Source organism: Leptopilina boulardi, unplaced genomic scaffold (genome assembly GCF_019393585.1).
Source record: "Leptopilina boulardi isolate dan_hultmark-lab unplaced genomic scaffold, ZJU_Lbou_2.1 LbouV2_150, whole genome shotgun sequence".
In the NCBI taxonomy this organism is placed as follows: domain Eukaryota; kingdom Metazoa; phylum Arthropoda; class Insecta; order Hymenoptera; family Figitidae; genus Leptopilina; species Leptopilina boulardi.
Window position 1 is genome coordinate 253,108 of NW_026137697.1, and position 20,816 is coordinate 273,923.

Below are 20,816 nucleotides of genomic sequence, written 5' to 3' on the forward strand. Positions count from 1 at the left end.
TTAAAAAACTTTTAACAAACATTTAAGAAAATTATTTATTCTTATTTAATGGAGGGTAATTTTTTTATTTTTATATATTATTATTTAAAAATAGAAAATTACGTAATTATTATTATTATTTATAATTATTAATAATTTTATTTTTTGTTATTCATTAATAATTTTATTAATTTTTTTTTATTGAATATTTTGAGAAATGTTAAATTTTATTTAATTGGGAAAATATATTTTTTTTCATTTATTTATTTTTATTTTAAATTTATTGTAAAGATATTTGATGTTGAAATTCTGTAAATCATAATTGAATAGGATTGTATCTTTGAATATTGACCCGTATTGTGATGGTCATCATATTCAGCATCAGCAATACACTGTGTGTATGTGATTATGATTTGGTAACTAAGTTTAGTGAAGTGTTCTGACCGAGAGAGAGGCAGGTGCTCGACTGCATCTACTCCAATGGAAGCCGTATTTGTGCTGTCCCGGTCTCTTTAAACGCATTAGGCGTTCACGTTGAATTGTGCAGCCATTTAAAAATAAATAATTGACAGCCGGGGCTGGTTTTACCTGCAAAAAAAAAAAAAAGAAAGAAAAAAATCCGTTTATTGACCTGCCATCTCGTATCATTTTTTTTTTTTTTTTATGGGTCAATCATTTTCCGCGAAAAGCATCTTTTTCCCCGCCAAAAATTTCTCAATTAAAAAAAAAGATTTTTTTTTTTTGTAGAAAAAAATTTTCAAAAAATTTTATTTATAATTTTTTTTTTATTTTTAGTAAAATATTTTTTTTTAATCCTTCGCAACCTATTATATACTTTTTTTTATTCTTTTTTTAAACTCTGAATATTTTTCTCACTTTCCTTTATATTCAAGTTAATCTTGTGAAAACAGCTTTTGCCATTATGCTGCTCTTTTTTTTTTTTTATTATTACATTTCTCCTCATATAGAGCAAATTCATTTTAATCCTCACGAGATAATGTTGTAAAATTTTGGTAATTAACAAAATGTGTACATATAACACAACGGGGAATTTTAAGAAATTCATATGGAAAATTATTTTACTAGGTTTTTTCCTGAATTATTATTATTATTTTTTTATTATTGTAATTGTTTTAATTTTATTATATTAATGTAAAAAAAAAAACATAGTAAAAAAAAAAGAAAATTGAGAACTGATTTTTGTTGAGAGGGAAACTAATTTTAAAATGGTCATCGAAGCGTAAGATTTTTAATTTTTTTTTTTTTTTTTCATTCTTTTTACTGGAGTATTTTTTCACGCGTTTGAACACATTGGACGAGATTGCCTTCATAATAGACTTCAGTAGATTACACCCCTTAAACGATTCGCCCCATTGTCGTAAAATCTAATGAGGTAAACAATTTTTAATGCATTAAGTATACTTGACAGAGTAAAATAGGAGAGTTAGAAAAGTCACCTCGAATTTATTGATCTCAAAAAATAAGACACAAAATTTTGTATTTTTTCTAATAAAAAAATTTACATTTTTGTTTTTACTTTCGAGAAAAAAAATTAGGGTTACCTTTCGATTACTGATGTGACTGAAAGTTGCTTAACTTTTGTGATTACAAAACAAGGACTTGTATTATAATCGATTATATATTTATTATTATTATTATTATTATTATTATTTTTATTATTATTATTATTTTTATTATTATTATTGCTATATGTTTATTAACAATTTACTTAATTTTTTGTAAATCAAATTTTTGTGAATTTTCTTAATTTTTGACTAATATATGAAAAAATAGGGTTTATAGAGAAATTTTTTTTTATTTTTATAAAATGTTTATTGTCAAATATTGTTAAAGCATTTTCTAACGAGCGCTCGTTTCAGTGATATATTTTATTTTATTAAATTATATATATATATATTTGAATTAGTGAATATTTATAATTATTATAATTAAATTAAAATAATTAAACTAGGGCCGAGCCATAACGCAACTGTGAACAGAAGCAAAGGTTTCGGTGTAGAGAAGTTGGCAAACAGCGGCATTATTGTCGAACGACATTTCACCCACTTTAAATTCAGGATTGACAGCAACCTGCAAAAAAAAAAAAAAAGAATGAAAATACAAAGCAGTTATCGACAGGCTTTCGTTCAGAATTTTCCTCTCTCCCTCTATAGATATATATATATATATATATGTATAGAGAGGAATAGAGATTGAGAGTGGGTGAAATCAGCGTAGAAAACCAGAGAATCGTGAACACATTTTGCTTTCTATGTCTGATTGGGCTTTTCAAATTCAAATTAAATCCCAACAAATTGGCCTCAAAGTACTTAATTATAGAACGTGAGCACAAAATAATATTTCGTAATTTTTTAAAAAAATTTTCCCTATTTTTTTTCTTATTTATAGCCGAGAAAAAAAAATTTAGTATTTTTATTTTAAAAGAAAATTTTTCGATATTCTCAATTCAATTAAAATGTACTCTGAACAAAAAAATTTATTTGATTCAAATAATCGGTAATGTGTGGAAAAAAAATTTTTGAAGTTTAATTTTATTTTAATGTTTGCATACCTTGAAAGTATAAACTCCAGGTTCCAATTCAGTAATATCAACCCACTGACAGTCAATATTATACTTGTAAACATCACTGCAATTCACTGATACTCCTTGATCGCCATAGTTTGCACATTTATATCTAAGAAAAGAAATTGAAAAAATTTTTTTCATTTTTTTTACGAGAAAAAAGAATAATTTAAAAAAATTTTTTGTAATTTTTTTTTGTAACTTTTGTATTTAAACAAAATTTTCAGAAATATTTTGCAAAAAAAAATTCCGAAAGCTGCTTTGCGGATAGTTTCCGAAATTATGAAGAAAAAAAAATTGGAACTATTGTTCGAAAATCAATATTTCAAAAAAAAAATATATATATATTTACTTTTGTTGAACCCCTGGCATACATTGATTGTCTTCGAGACAAAAGGATGCTTTATGACCCTCCGCAACTCGTCTACCATGAGAGTCAATTATATCAAAGGTCGCAAACACCTCCATTGAGTGATAATGCCTGAAAAAAAAATAAAAAATATAATAGACTTTGAAATTTTTTTTTTCAATTTCTTCATTTTGATATTATTTTTATTTTCTCTAAAAAAAAAATTAAGGGTCGGATAAACTTACTAACATGTGACACATGTGCCATTCCCAAAGATGTTTTGGTATTGATGGTCGAAAATCAGCTGTACCAGCATTTAATGTTCTCGCTGTGAAACGTAATAATCGTCTTGTTTCCAAATGCCATGTATTTGATTCGCGTTGTATTTTATATGCACGCGATGCAACACAATTTTCCTCCATTGCACATTGCAACCAATAAAGAGGTCTGTCCTCCAAATGAGCTGTTCTCATCAATTCAATATGATCAAAAACGAGATCTGCTATTTCTCGTGTGCAAACAACACCTGCCACATTCTCTCCTGGACCTTCAATCAAAAAAAAATTTTTTTTTTATCACAGATTAAAATTGTATAGAAAAAAAAAATTCACAAAAAAAATTCACAAAAATGATTAACAATAGAAATTTACAAAAAAAAAGATTAACAAAAGAAATTCAAAAAAACAATTAACAAAAAAATTAATCCTTTTAAACATTAATTAAAATGAATAATTTTTCAAAATAGTGAATAAAAAATCGGGGTAATTTTTTTTTTTATATTTTTTTTCTATTTTTGTACAATCAAATTGTACCTGGACAATCTACAACCTTGTCGTGTAGGCATTCAGCTAAATTTCTTTCATTTCCTTGACATTCAATGCCACTGAGGACCATTGGAAATTGTCGTCCCCCAAAAAAATTTTTCTCAATTGCCTCTGCTGCGTAACCAAGTCCAAGCTGACGACAAATCATACCAGCTTCCAAAAGAGACCATCCATCTCCACAAACAACACCCCAGCCTTCTGTAACATTAATATGTTTCCCCATATTTATAGGAAATGATACATTAGATAATAAAGAATAGCATCTTTTTCCCTTTAATTAATAAAACGTATTTACCAACATCATAATAATGCTATAAATGTTCCATCTAAAAAATTTTTATCTCATTTTTTTTTTGTTTCAAAAAACAAAAATGTAATTAAAAAAATTTTTGTTAGGGAAATGCGGAACATAAAAATCACTCTATATAAAATTAAGTTAAATTTTACCAATTGTTTTTTTTTATCTTTTTATTTTTTGAAAAAATATTTTTTAACCAAATCTCACTGATTTCAAAATTTAGCTTAATGCAAATAATAATTCTTTGATTTTATGCAACGAAAAATATTTGTATTGTACAAATAAGAAAATATTTGTTTTTTTTTTCATTATTCGCCAGAATAAATAACTAACAAACAATGGTATAATAAATTCAGAGTTAGGTAAATATTTTAAAAGCGAATTCATTGCAAAATATATACAGGTATCAATATTTGCAATGCAAATTAATATTTTTTATTTAAAAAAAAAAAGAAAACGTTATTTCATTTATAATAACAAAGTTTCAATGATATAATAATAAATTTTATAGGCAATTTTAAAATTGTACACTGATCAACATTTTTTTACAGACCAAAAATAAAAGAAATTAAAATTGTTCAACTTTTTGAGAAAATATTTCTTTAATATGCTTTAAATGTGTTTGAAATTAATTATAAATAATTAATTAATATTATTTATTAAATAATAAATATTAATAATAAATCATAATAATTAAGAATTAATTATTAAGTAATAATAATAATTATATAATAAATAATAAAATGGAATCAAGTTAAAGTGGCTGTGTGGTCTGCGTATGAGGCTTGCGTATCAAAAGTCATGGGTTCGATCCCCATGCGTAAAAATTTTGAAAAATTAAATTAAAAAAATTACCGACCTAGAAATCTACCTTACCGACGGATGGTAAAAATTTCGGAAAATGAAAATATAAAAAATTGCCGACACAGAAATCCACCTTACCGACTAATGGTAAAAAATTTTAAAATATATAAAATTACCGACACAGAAATCCACCTTACCGACTGATGGTAAAAAATTTAAAGAATGAAGATATAAACAAATCGATCTAGAAATCTACCTTACCGACTGATGTTAAAACATGTTTTTTTAAAAATAAAAATATAAGAAGTTACCGACACAGAAATCTACCTTACCGACTGATGGTAAAAATTAAAAAAATGAAAATATAAAAATTACCGACACGGAAATCTACCTTACCGACTGATGGTAAAACAGTTTTTTAAAAAAGACAATATAAAAATTTACCGGCATAAAAATCCACCTTACCGACTGATGACAAAACAGGTTTTTTTTTAAAAAAATGAAAATATAAAAATTACCGGCATGGAAATCTACCTTCCCGCTGATGTTAAAACACGTTTTTTAAAAATAAAAATATAAAAAGTTACCGACACAGAAATCTACCTTACCGACTGATGGTAAAGAGATTTTTGAAAAATAAAAATATTAAATTTTACCGGCATAAAAATCTACGTTACCGACTGATGGCAAAACAGTGTTATTTAAGTAAAAATGAAAATATAAAAATTACCGGCATAGAAATCTACCTTACCGACTGATGGTAAAATTTTTTAAAAAGAAAAATATCAAAACTTCGATCTAGACGTCTACCTTACCGACTGATGGTAAACAGATTTTTGAAAAATATAAAAAATTACCGACATAGAAATCTACCTTACCGACTGATGGTAAATTTATTTTAGAATATCTCAGGAATTTTTACCATCAGTTGGTAAGGTAGATTTCTAGGTCGGTAATTTTTTATATTTTTATTTTTCAAAAAAACATTTTTTAACATCAGTCGGTAAGCTAGATTTCTGTGTCGGTATTTTTCATTTTTTTCTATTTTTGATTTTCGATATATGTGGGTTTCAGTGTAATTATTAATCTAATAATTATGATTTTTGTTGTTTTTTGATTAACGAATAAACAATTTATTATAAACTCTGTTTATCATAGAGGATAAATATTTTTAATAATAACCGTTTAGATATTTTTTTATAATACTTTATTACTGCTATTGTGCGAGTGTAGAGTTAAAATCGCGATTACTTTTTTTTTCAATTCACCGAGAATGGTGGCCCGCGGAGAGCAAAATACAGAAAGAGACACTTTTTTTTTTATATATGCATGATACGTTGAGCATCATTCCTCGTGATGAAGGAAATACCCCTGGGTATATATAAAGCAGCGCATACATGAGAATGGGAATTGAGAATTTTCTTCCTTATATTCTTCGCCCTAGAATCATCCATTAGTGGCAAAGAATGAGTCGTACGTGTTTTGAAGAAAGTTTTTTTTACAACTCACGTGTAATTAAGGTATAAGGGGATCACGTCTCCGAAATGAAGGAGTGGATCCTTAAAAAAAAAAAAAAAAAATTGGAAAAGAAAACTTTCACCTGTAGAATAAAAATGTTTTATTTTTTTTGTTATTTGATTTTTTTTTACTTTAAACAAAGTGGTCCTTTTTTGAAATATTTGTCAAAAATGTTTTTTTTAAAGTGGATTCTACATTTTATTTATTTTTAATAAATAATTTTGAGTTTTTTGTTTTAAATATAATAATAATAATGTGAAAAATTGATGTTAATTATTACCTGGATTTCCCAAGTTAATTTCAATTCTTCCCTCGTTGGGTGAACTACCTCCAGTTAATCGAATGGCCATCCCTCGCTGATGAAGATCCTTAATTTTCATCTTAGGTAATTGGACAAAATTCAAAGTTGTCTCTGACGCAATTTCCCCTTTGTCATTCATACAGATAACACCTGCCGCTTCTCCACTTTTACAATCAGTCTTACTCCATCCATCAAATCGACATTGTGACAATTCCTCTTCTGTTCCATCGCAATATAAATTATCCATCCAAAACCTTCCTATAATAATAATAATTTATTTTCTTTTTATTTAATTATTATTAATTTTTCAAAATATAATGAATTATTAAACAGTATAACGGATTTTTTAAAATAATTTTTTGTATTTATTTCCAGATTCTAAGGATTCAATTATTGACGATTCACAAAAGAGCAGAGGGGTGAGTTTTTTTTTACAAAATTATTAGATTTAGTGATAATATGGTATCAAAATAAGCAAGGAAAATTTTTTAACTAATTAAATGATATATTATTTATAAATTAATTAATTAATTATAAGATTTATAAAATATTATTATTATATTTTTAAATTTTATATATTAATTAATTAATTTATTTATTTATTTATATACTTGAACATAGACAATATTAAACAAAAAGAAAATATTTTTTCTTACTTCTTGCCTGTCCAAAATGACCATTTGTAGTGGGCCTTAAAGCTCTATCAAAGCCCAATTGTCTGCAAACGACTTTTGCTTCCAATTCGTCCCATTCATCATCACAAATATTTCCCCATTTTCCATTATGAAGAATCTCAACATTACCTGCATTAAAAATTAATTTTATTATTAATATTATTTATAAATATAATATTTATAAATTTAATTAATTATTATATAAATTAATTAATTTAATATTAATTAATAAAATTAATTATTATAATAAAAATTAATAATTATTTATATTAATTAATTTTTAATTTATAAATATATATTTATAATAAATATTTATTTACAAATATACCAAACAATGATGATAATAATTACTTATTTAATTAAATATGAAAAAAGTAAAATTAGTCATTAAAATTATTTAATGCTGGAAAAAATTTGCGTATATAATTATTTTTAAATTCATTAATTAGTATTTTACACTAAAAACAGAAAGAAAGAAAAAAAAAGAAAAAGAAGGAAGAAAGAATAGAAATTATAAAATGGAAATTAATAAATGGAATATACCAGAAATCCTGTTCTTTAAAATATATATATATATTGAAACTCGCGGCGGTTTAATGAAGCTCTCTATTGAAAAAAAGTTACATTTAAAATACAATGAAAAATTTCCAATCGACTTTTTAATATATATATATGTATATAGAAGCTGCACTATCAGGAAACAACGAGTAAAAACTTTTTTGCACGTAAATAAAAAAAAGGATTCGAATTTTTAGCCTCGAGCAGTAATATCATTAAAACAACAATAGAGATGGATATTTTTTTTATTTTTTTTTTCATATAATACAAAAAATCAAATGGAACAAGCTGGTTATATCAAAAGTATAAGTTACAAATAAAAAAAAATATATATTAAAATTTAATTAAATTTATTTTTATTGTTTTCAGTTTTTATAAAAAAAAAATGTATATATGAGTAAAAAAAATTATTCATTTGCCTTTTTTTTTAAGAATTATTTTAAAAACTAATTTATACTAACAACTTCTGAGAATTTCTATATATCGTTTATTATAACTATGAGCACGTGTAGTGCAATTGATTGACTAGAACAAATTTAAATTGATCAAGATTATGTCTAATAACAATAGTTTTTTTTTTATTTCAATTTTAACTTAATCGAAATTTTACTTTTCATAAATTTTTTTTTTAGTCTGGAATTAAAAAAAAAATTAAATACTTAAATTATAATATTTTTATAGTAATTATAAATAAATAAAATAAAATGAAAACAAATAATAATAATAATAATGATAATAATAATAATAATGATAATAATAATGATAATAATAATAATAATAATAATACACTGAGAAAAATGTTTAGTATCATCTACCAAAGTTTGGTTCTCTCTACCAAATTTTTTATTTGATATATGTGCAACTAATCCGTTTGGTTCGGGCTACTAAATTTTTTCGTTGAATCATTTTGTTCGGTCTACCAAATTTTTTGTTTTGCACAACTAACTTATTGTTTTTAAGCAAACAAAAAATTTAGTTAAATGAAAATTTTTTTTTTGTTTTCTCAACCAACTTATTTTTTTGTTTCACCCTTTTCTCTTTATATAACCTACCTATGCCTACTTAAATTAATTTCTATCGCGGAAAAAACCTAACACTGCTGGGGCTCGAACCCTCAGACTTCGCAACGCTAGTCGAGAACGCTGACCACTACTCTACGAATCCTACTAACAATTTGAGATTAAATCATTTTCACAATGTATAAAAGCTGGAAAAAAAACTTTCGTTCTTGTAACAAGTTTTATTTATTTATTTTCACTACACAAACTTTTTTTTTTAAAAAATGTCTGAAAAACATAAAAACTTCAACACTGAAACTTCACGACGCGAACGACATATGGTTAATGTTGACATCCCGTGAATGGGAAGCGACGCCATATTTACGAGAAGAGCGCGTGCGCAATACAGCATGTCAGCTATTTAGTACTGGGAACCAAACTATTTAGTTCGTAAACATGAAAGCTTCAAATATATTTTTTGGTAGAGCCAACTAAACTTCCTGATTTATTGCCACTTTCTATTCTGTTGTGACAACCATATTTTAGTAACGCCAACTAAAAAAGCTCAACTAAATTATTTTCTTATTATTACGAAATTATTTTTCTCAGTGTAATAATAATAATAATAATAATAATAATAATAATAATAATAATAGAAAATTAAGTATAATGAAGTTTCTATTAATCGTTTATTAAGTCTGCGATGGATTTCAATAAAGTAAATGATTTTGAAAACGATTTAATATGTATTTTATGAGGAATAAAAAAGGGGTCAATTCAAAGATGATTTGTGTCAATGACAGTCGGCTGATCAAAGCGATATATGTACTCATAAACTTATTCCATAAATCGCGCGAAGCATAAAAAACGTGCATTAGAAATATTTCCTATATAAATATACACAAAAAAAAGGTGTACAATTTCTATACACTCGAGATTCTCTTTTGATATTCAATATACACTTTTACTCTTTTATTCTTTTTTTTTCTTTTTTTTTACTATTTTATTTTCAGTGAAATTTTTTGCCATAATTTTCAATAAAAGTCATTTTCAACTATTTCAAATACTTTAAACACAAAATTCCTGTGTTATATATATATATATATATATATATATATATATATATATGTGTGTGTTTCATTAACGAAAATAATTACAAAAATACCTCAGTAAGTCACGCGGGAAAATTATATTTTCAAATTTTTATTTTTTTTTTTTAATTCAATTATCTATTATTTTTTTTTCTTTTTTAATGAAAAAATATCAATGAAACTATCAGAAGGAAGTTATTGACAATATTCAATTAAGAAAAATAAGTTTTTTTTTCGAAACAATGAAAAATAAAATCGCGCAGTATATGACATATTGAAAATAAAGGAAAAATGAATTAACGATTGAATACACATGCAATAAAAAAAAAACAAAAAAAAAAAAGAATTGAGAGTAAACAAACGAAATCGTGTGACAAAATAAAAAACAGACACTAGAACACTACTAATTAACAAATATTTGATAAAAAAATTCAATTCTTTTTCAAAAATTTATATCAATTTTTCCCTGTATTAAATAATTATTTAATAAAAATTAAACAAAAAATATTAATTTCTCGCAAAAAAAATTTGTGTAACATATAAATAATAAAAAATTTTTTCTTGTGTAAAATAAAAAATTCTTTTTATGTTTAAATTTTACACAAGTCTCTTTTTTACTTTTTTTTGAATAGATATAATCTCATATACAAAACATGTGAAGTATAAAATTTTAGAAAAAAAAAAATGTCTAGCAATGTAAATTGAAAGGGATTTTTATTTCTTTTTGTTTTTGCAGAAAAAGCAATTAAAAATTTAAATTTTTCAATATAAAGTAGACCTGCTTTAGTGGATATGTATATATATATATATATTGTTGTTGTAAAGTCTAGTGCATAGCATGCATAAAGAAATAAATGCAGTTACCAGTTTGAAAGCTAGTTTTCAGAAAAGTATATCCCCTTTTCTATGTCGAATATACTACTTTTAAACTTTGCATTCATTGTGAGTAACACACGCCAGGGGCTGAATTTTTTAACAAAGAATTTTTCAACACGTATTCAATGCAGAACTTTAGTACAACTATGTATATATATATATATATATATATATATATGTATGCGCAAGTATGAAAATCTCGTTTTGCTTAGTTGAAAATAATAGCAAAAATCTTGAGGAAAAAAAAAAAATAAAACTTAACTCATGTGCAGAAAAAGAAATTGCATCTAAGCGTAAAGGGATTCCTCGTTAAAATATATATAAATGGAAAATGGGAGAGTAGTAAAATTTTCTAACGAAATAAAGATAAGAGACAGATTTACGACATTTATAAATAAAAATCACGTATTTATAAATTACTTTTTCCCCAAAAATACGTTTTTTTTTTATATCAGTGAATTTTTTTATTTCGTAGTTTTTTTTTTTTTTTGAAATAGTTTCAATTAATTTCTCATCAGTGATAGTGTAAATTTAAATTTTATGCAAATTTTAATTAATTAACATTTGAATTCTGATAGTTTTCAATTTGTTAATAAAATTAGTTAAAATAAATTATACTTTTTTTAAATCAACGGTTTTTGTTAGTAAAAAAAAAAGTTATTAAAAAAAAAAACATAAAAAATACCTTCGAATATGCCTCTATCTCCGTCCACAAGTTTGAGAGCACCTTCTTGCTTTTTCAAAGTTTTCAAATCTTTCTTTATGGTCTTTGATGTTAATTTTTTTTTTATTATACGTTTTGAATAAAAAGTTCTATTACTTCCTTCAACTACAATCATTCCAATTATCATCACAATCAAGAATAAAATAAATTTATTTCTCTCCATTTTTTTTTTTTTTTGCTAATTTTTTACAATATAACTAATAAAATTATTCTATTATTATTTGCAATTTTATCATATTTTTTTCTTCTTGTAATTTTTTATCCAATTTGTTGGGATTTTTATCATCTCACTGGTTTCATTATTATAATTATTGTTTCTTTTGTTTTGTTAATATATTATTTATTTATTATTATATGGTTATACGATAACCAATTTATGTTAATTAATTCAATCAAGGTACAAGTAACTCGATCAAACCATGTTATTAATATACGATGATAATTAAAATAATAATTTCCCTCTATAATTGAATAATTTTTTTTTTGTTTTTGTTTAATTTAATATATCAATATAAATTTTATTTCTTTTTTTTTATTTCAGTTTTTAAATAGGAAAATTATTCAGTGATTTTTACAAAATTATAAAAATAGAGAATTTAAAATTAAAAAAAAAAAATGTTAATTAAATGAAAATGCGTGTGCACGTGTTTTTCGCGGAGCGTTCTTCTCGATACTGAATGTGTACTCGGATTTTGTCACGCGATGTAATATATATTTCTTTGGTATTTAGTATGAAGTTAAAGTCATGTTTTATATATATATATATAAAGAAGCGGACACATAAATACGTAACACTTTACAAGTGGCTTCACACTTGACCGCATGGTATCAGTGACACATTGCGCCTTCTCTAGTTCGTCTATCGTATTTTTCTTCTCCTTCTCTTATCGATGTTTTAGCATCTTGTTCATTTCTTCTTCCGCATGAGATCGCACGACCTTCTTCTTCCCAAGAAATATATATATATATATATATATGTACACTTACAGAGGGTTTGTCACACGGCAAGAAAAGATCCATCAGCATTTGCACTCGATCTTGAAAAGCTCGATGACGCACGAAGCCGTATAAGAAATGATGATGCCCTCAGTGTCTGTTAAATCGTTCAGTAACTATTAAAGATGACGCGCGAGATTAGATCAGCAATTAAATCGATCAGAATTTTCGCTTTCCTCTTAACAATATTAATAATTGTGTATATTTTAATAATAATCGTTAAAAATTAATTCTACTCTCTAAATTTGGGATTTTACTGATTAAATATAGTTGGAATTTAACTACTGAATCAGTTCAGTAAAATTTCCACTGATATTCAGTCAGATTTCACTGAAAATTAGTGGAATTCTACTTTACTGATTGAAACAGTCAAATCTGTTTTACCGATTGATGATAATGCAGATTTGAACAGTCAAATCTGTTTTACCGATTAATGATAATGCAGATTTGAACCGTCAAATCTGTTTTACCGATTAATGATAATGCAGATTTGAACAGTCAAATCTGTTTTACCGATTAATGATAATGCAGATTTGAATAGTCAAATCTGTTTTACCAATTAATGATAATGCAGATTTGAATAGTCAAATCTGTTTTACCGATTAATTATAATGTAGATTTGAACAGTCAAATCTGTTTTACCGATTGATAATAATGCAGATTTGAACAGTCAAATCTGTTTTACCGATTAATGATAATGCAGATTTGAATAGTCAAATCTGTTTTACCAATTAATGATAATGCAGATTTGAATAGTCAAATCTGTTTTACCGATTAATTATAATGTAGATTTGAACAGTCAAATCTGTTTTACCGATTGATAATAATGCAGATTTGAACAGTCAAATCTGTTTTACCGATTGATGATAATGCAGATTTGAACAGTCAATCACGTTTCACTGAAAATTAATAGAATACTTTACTGATTGAAACAATTAAATCTGTTTTTACTAATTAATAAATAATACAGATTTAACTATTTAAATCAGTAAAGAATTCTATTAATTTTCATTGAATGTCAAATCTGCATTATCATTAATCGGTAAAACAGATTTGACTGTTTCAATCAGTAAAGTAGAACTCTACTAATTTTCACTGAAATATATCTGAATACCAGTGTAAATTTTACTGAACCGATTCAGTAGTTTTCCAACTATTTCTACTAAAACTAAATCATTTATTCAAAATACTGAAAAGTGACAAAAAAAAATTGTTGAATAAAAAAATATTCTTTTATCCTATAATACAATTTTTTTTGTCATTTATATATATATATATATATATATATAAAAGGAGCACTTTGAGCAATCGATACCATATATATATAATATACAGACGAAATTGACGATGTTGAGTTTGCTATTTGATAGGTTCTTATTTTGCGAAATGAGTTATGCAATGACAAAAGATAAATATGTGTATGTGTGTTTCAATAGTACCCAACTATATCGTGTATCCAATGATACCGCAGAGTATAGTGAAGCAATTTTCGATATAGATTTTATTTATATATATATATGTATATATATATATGAAACTTTCTACACTTGTTTCTTTCTTGTGCGATATTATTTCTCACCCTCTGATAAACATTCGAAACTTTGGAGACAAAATGTAACCGTCATTTAGTTGCTCTAATAAGAACTACTTTTTCATAAAGTTACAGGGCGCGAAATTGCATTTTAAATTAAAGTATCAGGCTACATTTGTTTTAAAAAAAAAGAAAGCTTCATCTGTAAGCAATCCAAAAAGTGCTCTAGAAAAAATTTATGTAGCACTTTTTTGATTGGATCAACAGTATCCGAGCTATAATGGACAAAAATTTTTCGAAATTAGAATATATCGACATAATTCTGTTGTAATATTATCAATTGAAATTCTTTAATTTTTGAAGAATTTTCATTTTAATTACCTACAATAAAGTGAAATAATTAATATAAAACGCAATATATATATATAGTGAAATTTTGTGTATAGAGGTAAATTTTAATTGGAATGTATTGGAAGTATTGATTTTAATATATAAATTCTCATCTCTCTTTTGTTCATATATCGCAGGTTTACTAAACGAATATTTTTATAATGATAAAATCCTATGAAAAAGTAATAATATAATATTTTTCTAAATAAAAAAAGAAAATCAAAAATTGACAAAATTAACATAATTTTATAAATATCTTAATAGAAAAATTAAAATATTATTCATTTCCTGGTTAAAGTCGTAACCTCAGATGTAAAAAAAAATGTAATGATTATAGTGCATAGCAAATCTATTTTTCACACTTCATATCTTCAAGTTTATAAAGGACGTAGCGCATCAATTGTCATTAAAATATCACGTACGCAGTTCATTCTTGACACACTTAATACAAAAAAAATTCTCTTCACTAAAAAAGAGACGGGAAAAATTAAAAATAATACTTTTATCAATTTTTAGGGTTCTGTACACCTTTATTGTATAACGGCCAAACCCTTATAAAAAGACTCGTAAGTGCGTCACCAACAAAACAAAAAATTTTTCTATAAAGTTTAATTTAATTAAAAACCGGACAAATGCAAAGTTCTGCTCGCGCAGGAACCTACGGTTGCATGATTGTATAATCTTTGGTATATAATTTAGAAGTTTTCCTTTAGTGGTATTTAATTTTAGTTGTTACCAATGGATGTAGAGATCATCGGTAGCAATTGCTTGTAGTTTTAGTTGTAGTTAGTTGTTACCAATCGTTGTAAAAGTCATTGGTAATGATTTGCATGTAGTTTTAGCTATAGTTAGTAGTTACCAATGGTTGTAGAAATCGTTAGTAACTTTCTATGTAGTTTCAGTTGTAGTTAGTTGTTACCAATGGTTCTTAAAATCATTGGTAACTTATGCTTGTAGTATTAGTCGTTACCAACAGTTGTAGAAATCATTGGTAATTTTGTACATATAGTTTCAGTTGTAGTTAGTTGTTACGAATGGTTGTAGAAATTATTGGTAACTTTGCTTGTAGTTTAAGTTATAGTTAGTTGTTACCAATGGTTGTAGAAATCGTTGGTAACTTTTTGCTTGTAGTTGGTTGTTCTCAATGGTTGTAGAAATCATTGGTAACTTTTTGCTTGTAGTTTTAGTTGTTACCAATGGTTGTAGAAATTATTAGTGACATTCTTTGTAGTTTTAGTTGTAGTTTTAGTTGTTACCAATGGTTGTAGAAATCAATGGTAACTTTGCTTGTAGTTTTAGTTGTTACCAATGGTTGTAGAAATCATTAGTGACTTTCTTTGTAGTTTTAGTTGTAGTTAATTGTTATCAATGGTTGTAGAAATCATTGGTAATTTTGTGCATGTAGTTTTAGTTGTTATTAATGGTTGTAGACATCATTGGTAACTTTGCTCGTAGTTTTAGTTGTTACCAATGGTTGTAGAAATCATTAGTAACTTTCTATGTAGTTTCAGTTGTAGTTAGTTGTTACCAATGGTTGTTAAAATCATTGGTAACTTATGCTTGTAGTCTAAGTCGTTACCAATGGTTGTAGAAATAATTGGTAATTTTGTGCATGTAGTTTTCGTTGTAATTAGTTGTTACCAATGGTTGTTAAAATTATTGGTAACTTATGCTTGTAGTCTTAGTCTTTACCAATGGTTGTAGAAATCATTGGTAAATTTGTGCATGTAGTTTTAGTTCTTATTAATGGTTGTAAAAATCATTGGTAACTTTGCTTGTAGTTTTAGTTGTTACCAATGGTTGTAGAAATCATCGGTAACTTTGCTTGTAGTTTTAGTTGTTACCAATGGTTGTAGAAATCATTAGTGACTTTCTTTGTAGTTTTAGTTGTAGTTAATTGTTATCAATGGTTGTAGAAATCATTGGTAATTTTGTGCATGTAGTTTTAGTTGTTATTAATGGTTGTAGACATCATTGGTAACTTTGCTCGTAGTTTTAGTTGTTACCAATGGTTGTAGAAATCATTAGTAACTTTCTATGTAGTTTCAGTTGTAGTTAGTTGTTACCAATGGTTGTTAAAATCATTGGTAACTTATGCTTGTAGTCTAATTCGTTACCATTGGTTGTAGAAATAATTGGTAATTTTGTGCATGTAGTTTTCGTTGTAATTAGTTGTTACCAATGGTTGTTAAAATTATTGGTAACTTATGCTTGTAGTCTTAGTCTTTACCAATGGTTGTAGAAATCATTGGTAAATTTGTGCATGTAGTTTTAGTTCTTATTAATGGTTGTAAAAATCATTGGTAACTTTGCTTGTAGTTTTAGTTGTTACCAATGGTTGTAGAAATCATCGGTAACTTTGCTTGTAGTTTTAGTTGTTACCAATGGTTGTAGAAATCATTAGTGACTTTCTTTGTAGTTTTAGTTGTAGTTAATTGTTATCAATGGTTGTAGAAATCATTGGTAATTTTGTGCATGTAGTTTTAGTTGTTATTAATGGTTGTAGACATCATTGGTAACTTTGCTCGTAGTTTTAGTTGTTACCAATGGTTGTAGAAATCATTAGTAACTTTCTATGTAGTTTCAGTTGTAGTTAGTTGTTACCAATGGTTGTTAAAATCATTGGTAACTTATGCTTGTAGTCTAATTCGTTACCATTGGTTGTAGAAATAATTGGTAATTTTGTGCATGTAGTTTTCGTTGTAATTAGTTGTTACCAATGGTTGTTAAAATTATTGGTAACTTATGCTTGTAGTCTTAGTCTTTACCAATGGTTGTAGAAATCATTGGTAAATTTGTGCATGTAGTTTTAGTCGTTACTAATGGTTGTAGAAATCAATGGTAACTTTGCTTGTAGTTTTAGTTGTTACCAATGGTTGTAGAAATCATTGGTAATTTTGTGCATGTAGTTTTAGTTGTAGTCAGTTGTTTCCAATGGTTGTAGAAATCATTAGTAACTTTCTTTGTAGTTTTAGTTGTAGTTTGAGTTGTTACCAATGGTTGTAGAAATTATTGGTATCTTTGCTTGTAGTTTTAGTTGTTACCAATGGTTGTAGAAATCATCGGTAATTTTATGCATGTAGTTTTAGTTATTTGTTACCAATGGTTGTGGAAATCATTGGTAACTTGTTGCATGTAGTTTTTAGTTAGTTTAGTTAGTGTTTTTGTAATTTTTTGCTTGTAATGCTTAGTTAATTTTAAATGTTTGTTTTTTTTTCTAATAAATTTAATTGGTTTACGGAACCTTAGGTTTTAGTTGCGAATTGCACTTGCATTTGTCCGATTTTTAGTTCCTGTAAGTGATTATTTATATTTCTCTTAAATTAATTTTACAATATATATTCTAATTTATTTTTCTTGAAAATTATTGAAAAGATCGTTACTTTTTATTCTTTATCATTGAATGATTTCTTCAACTGATTATCTTGATTTATTCTTATTCAGTAGACATACAAAATCAGAAGAGAGTCTCGCAATCAATGTAATTCAATTTGTAGTTCTGCCTTCTTGAAATGAGAGTTCACTATTAGTCATGATGTTTGAAGTCAATTTGATATCTCGTCCTTTATATTGATTTGACAAAAAATTACAAATAAAACACAATTCTCATTACATTAAAAAATCAATTAAATCATAATTTAAAGAGTTTTCTTATTTCTATAAACATTTTATATAATATTTATTAGGAATTTATACAGTGGACCCTCGATAACTGTCTATTTGGGTCAACAAGTTAATACTCTCCCTAATTTATTATGTCATTATGTTTATTGATTTTCGTTTAATGATTTAAATATAGCAAGTTACAGTAGAACCTCACTAACTAGTCATAAGGTAGTAATTAAAATTAATTAATTATTAATTAACTGTTGTCATAAATAATATTTATTATAATAAATAATAAAAATTAATTTAAATTGTTTAATATTATAATTTTAATAATTTAATTCGACATAATTATTAATTTGATAATTATTTGATTTGATCGTTAAAATTATTTTAAATTTCAAATCGGAATATATTCTATATCGTGTAAAATAATATACAATGATGGATTGCTAACAATGGACGGATGATTAATTAATTTCTTTATATTATATTAAATTATTCCCGGTTAAAAAAAGTTTTGACGTAATATATTTTATGTATAATATTGATGTATAGACACAATAAGGTCATTAAACTTATAAGTATCTCATTCGCTGATTAGAGAAACTGATATGGAAGAGATTACTCTTCAAATAGCAAATTCAAAATCCTTTTTGAGCTTTATTTTTTCATTAAAGGAAGAGCCGGAAAATAAAATCTATAAAAATGTTGAAATACCCTCTCTCGTAAAGTGTATTCTCTTTCTCTCTTTTTATATATATATATATATATGAAACTTTCCATTTGTGTATTGATGTTTGCACTGATGGTCGTTGGTGGACGAAGGAAAAAGAAACGAATTTTTGACATTGTAAATACAGTTGAATTTTAAAAACGAGGTCAAAATAAAGAGCAATTTCATTGATGATAAAAGCTTCCTTTTTTTCATTTTTCAAACGATTTTGCATTGTGTTTTTTTTTTTTTTTTTTTTTTTTGACTTATTTATTGAAAAACCTTCTTTTTTTTGGGGGGGGGGTATTTTTATTGAATTTGATTTTATTATTTATTAAAAAGGAAAAATGTTTCAAGATACTTATTCTTTTTGTGCAAAATAATTCGGGGATTATTTTCTATATACTATATTAAATAAACTCGGTAAAAAAAAGTGAGTTAATTTTCTAACACACGGAAGTTTGAATATAAAAGAAAATTGAGACGATCAATCCTGATTTTTTTTTCGGGGGCGCGTGAAAAGCTTCTCGAATTAATTTAATATATATATATAAGCTCTCATTTCTTTTGAATCAATAAAAAGTTTCATTAATGCTAAAATGACTTTGCAGTTTTTGTTCATTTATTGTTTCTATAAAAAAAAAAAAATAAAAAAAGCTCTCTCACACCTGAAATGATTTTTCTGTACAGAAAAAAATAAAGTGCATTCTCATCATATTAAATTAATAGAATTTTTTTTTTTAATTTTATACATTATTTTGATTTCGTGGAAGCGTTAATATTTTACGGACCAGTTTCAATCAATGACAATAATATATATATATGGTAGTTGTAATCAGTGGGTAGGTTATAATCCTTGGTATTTACAATTATTGGTATAGTTAGAATCACGCGGTATATTCCAATAGCTGGGATTTATCGAGATCCATGAATATTTCCCTAAGTATTATTAGTTCAATGCTCGATGAGTGGTTTGAATTTTCAAAAAGCCGAATTGAAATTTTAAAAGGTATTTTTAAAAGTATAGAATTCAATATTTGAATTTTTATTTAGCAATTATTGGCATTTAAGAGAAATATTTAATAACATTTTTTTAGACATTTTACATTACATTCTATTTCAGTATCTTTTTCTGTACGGAATTTTGATTTAACAGAATCAACAGAAATAGTTTAATGCTATAAAAGATTTTTAATATGGCTAATATTAATCCGTAACATTTTGAGATAAATAAAATTTTGTATAAATTATAATTAAAAATAAAATACAAACGTATATGGTTTAATAAATCGATTACTTATAAGGTTATTTTTGTTCTATTGGAGATATATATTAATTGAAGAAAACATTGTACAATGAATGAAAAGTGATTGTGTAGATAATTGAGGATTACAAGAAATCTCAAGAGGCTATAGGAGGATTTTAAGGTTTAAAAGTGATAAAGAAGATTACAGTTGATAACAAGGAAAGAAAATCAATTTCACTTGAAAGCAACTGTAATTAATTTATTGTCACAAAGGAATTAAAAAATTATTTCTGATCTGTATGGTTAAAAATGATAAGTACTGATAAAATTCAATAATGCTAAATCTTTACCAAATAGTATCGGTACTATAAACAATCTTTAAATAATTTTTTAAAGCATCATCATAATTGCTGTATTACAGTTAATTCTTCTTTTTTTTGGGTTTCAAATTTTAAAATTGATTTACCAATTGTTTTTTTAATTTAAAAATTTATTGAAAATATTTTCAATTCCGTTCTAACCAACAGAACAGTGAAAAATTGTGGCATTAAAATTTTACAACAGATGTCGCCTCATCACTAACTTTTGCCGCCTCTATTCCATGGCTCATGTCATCTCACTTGTTATCGTTAAACCCGGATTATTGCATCCTTCTTCTTCCTCTTGTCATATAGCGTCCATTCTCCCACCACTCGACGAATAGTGTATATTCCCCTTAACCACCACCACCACCACCACTACCACCATCCAAAGT

At 25.5% G+C, this 20,816-nt stretch overlaps 1 protein-coding gene across 1 annotated transcript; it reads right to left on the reverse strand.

The window, feature by feature from the left end:
• Positions 1–1,819: 1,819 nt before the first annotated feature.
• LOC127276617 (lysyl oxidase homolog 3A) lies at positions 1,820–11,880 on the reverse strand. Its single transcript, XM_051297178.1, has 8 exons — positions 11,540–11,880; positions 7,314–7,460; positions 6,637–6,915; positions 3,725–3,934; positions 3,162–3,459; positions 2,916–3,044; positions 2,552–2,675; positions 1,820–2,070 (listed from the first exon to the last, which is right to left on the reverse strand). The coding sequence occupies exons 1-8, from the start codon at positions 11,739–11,741 to the stop codon at positions 1,948–1,950; spliced, it is 1,512 nt and encodes a 503-aa protein (XP_051153135.1). The 5' UTR covers positions 11,742–11,880; the 3' UTR covers positions 1,820–1,947.
• Positions 11,881–20,816: the final 8,936 nt, after the last annotated feature.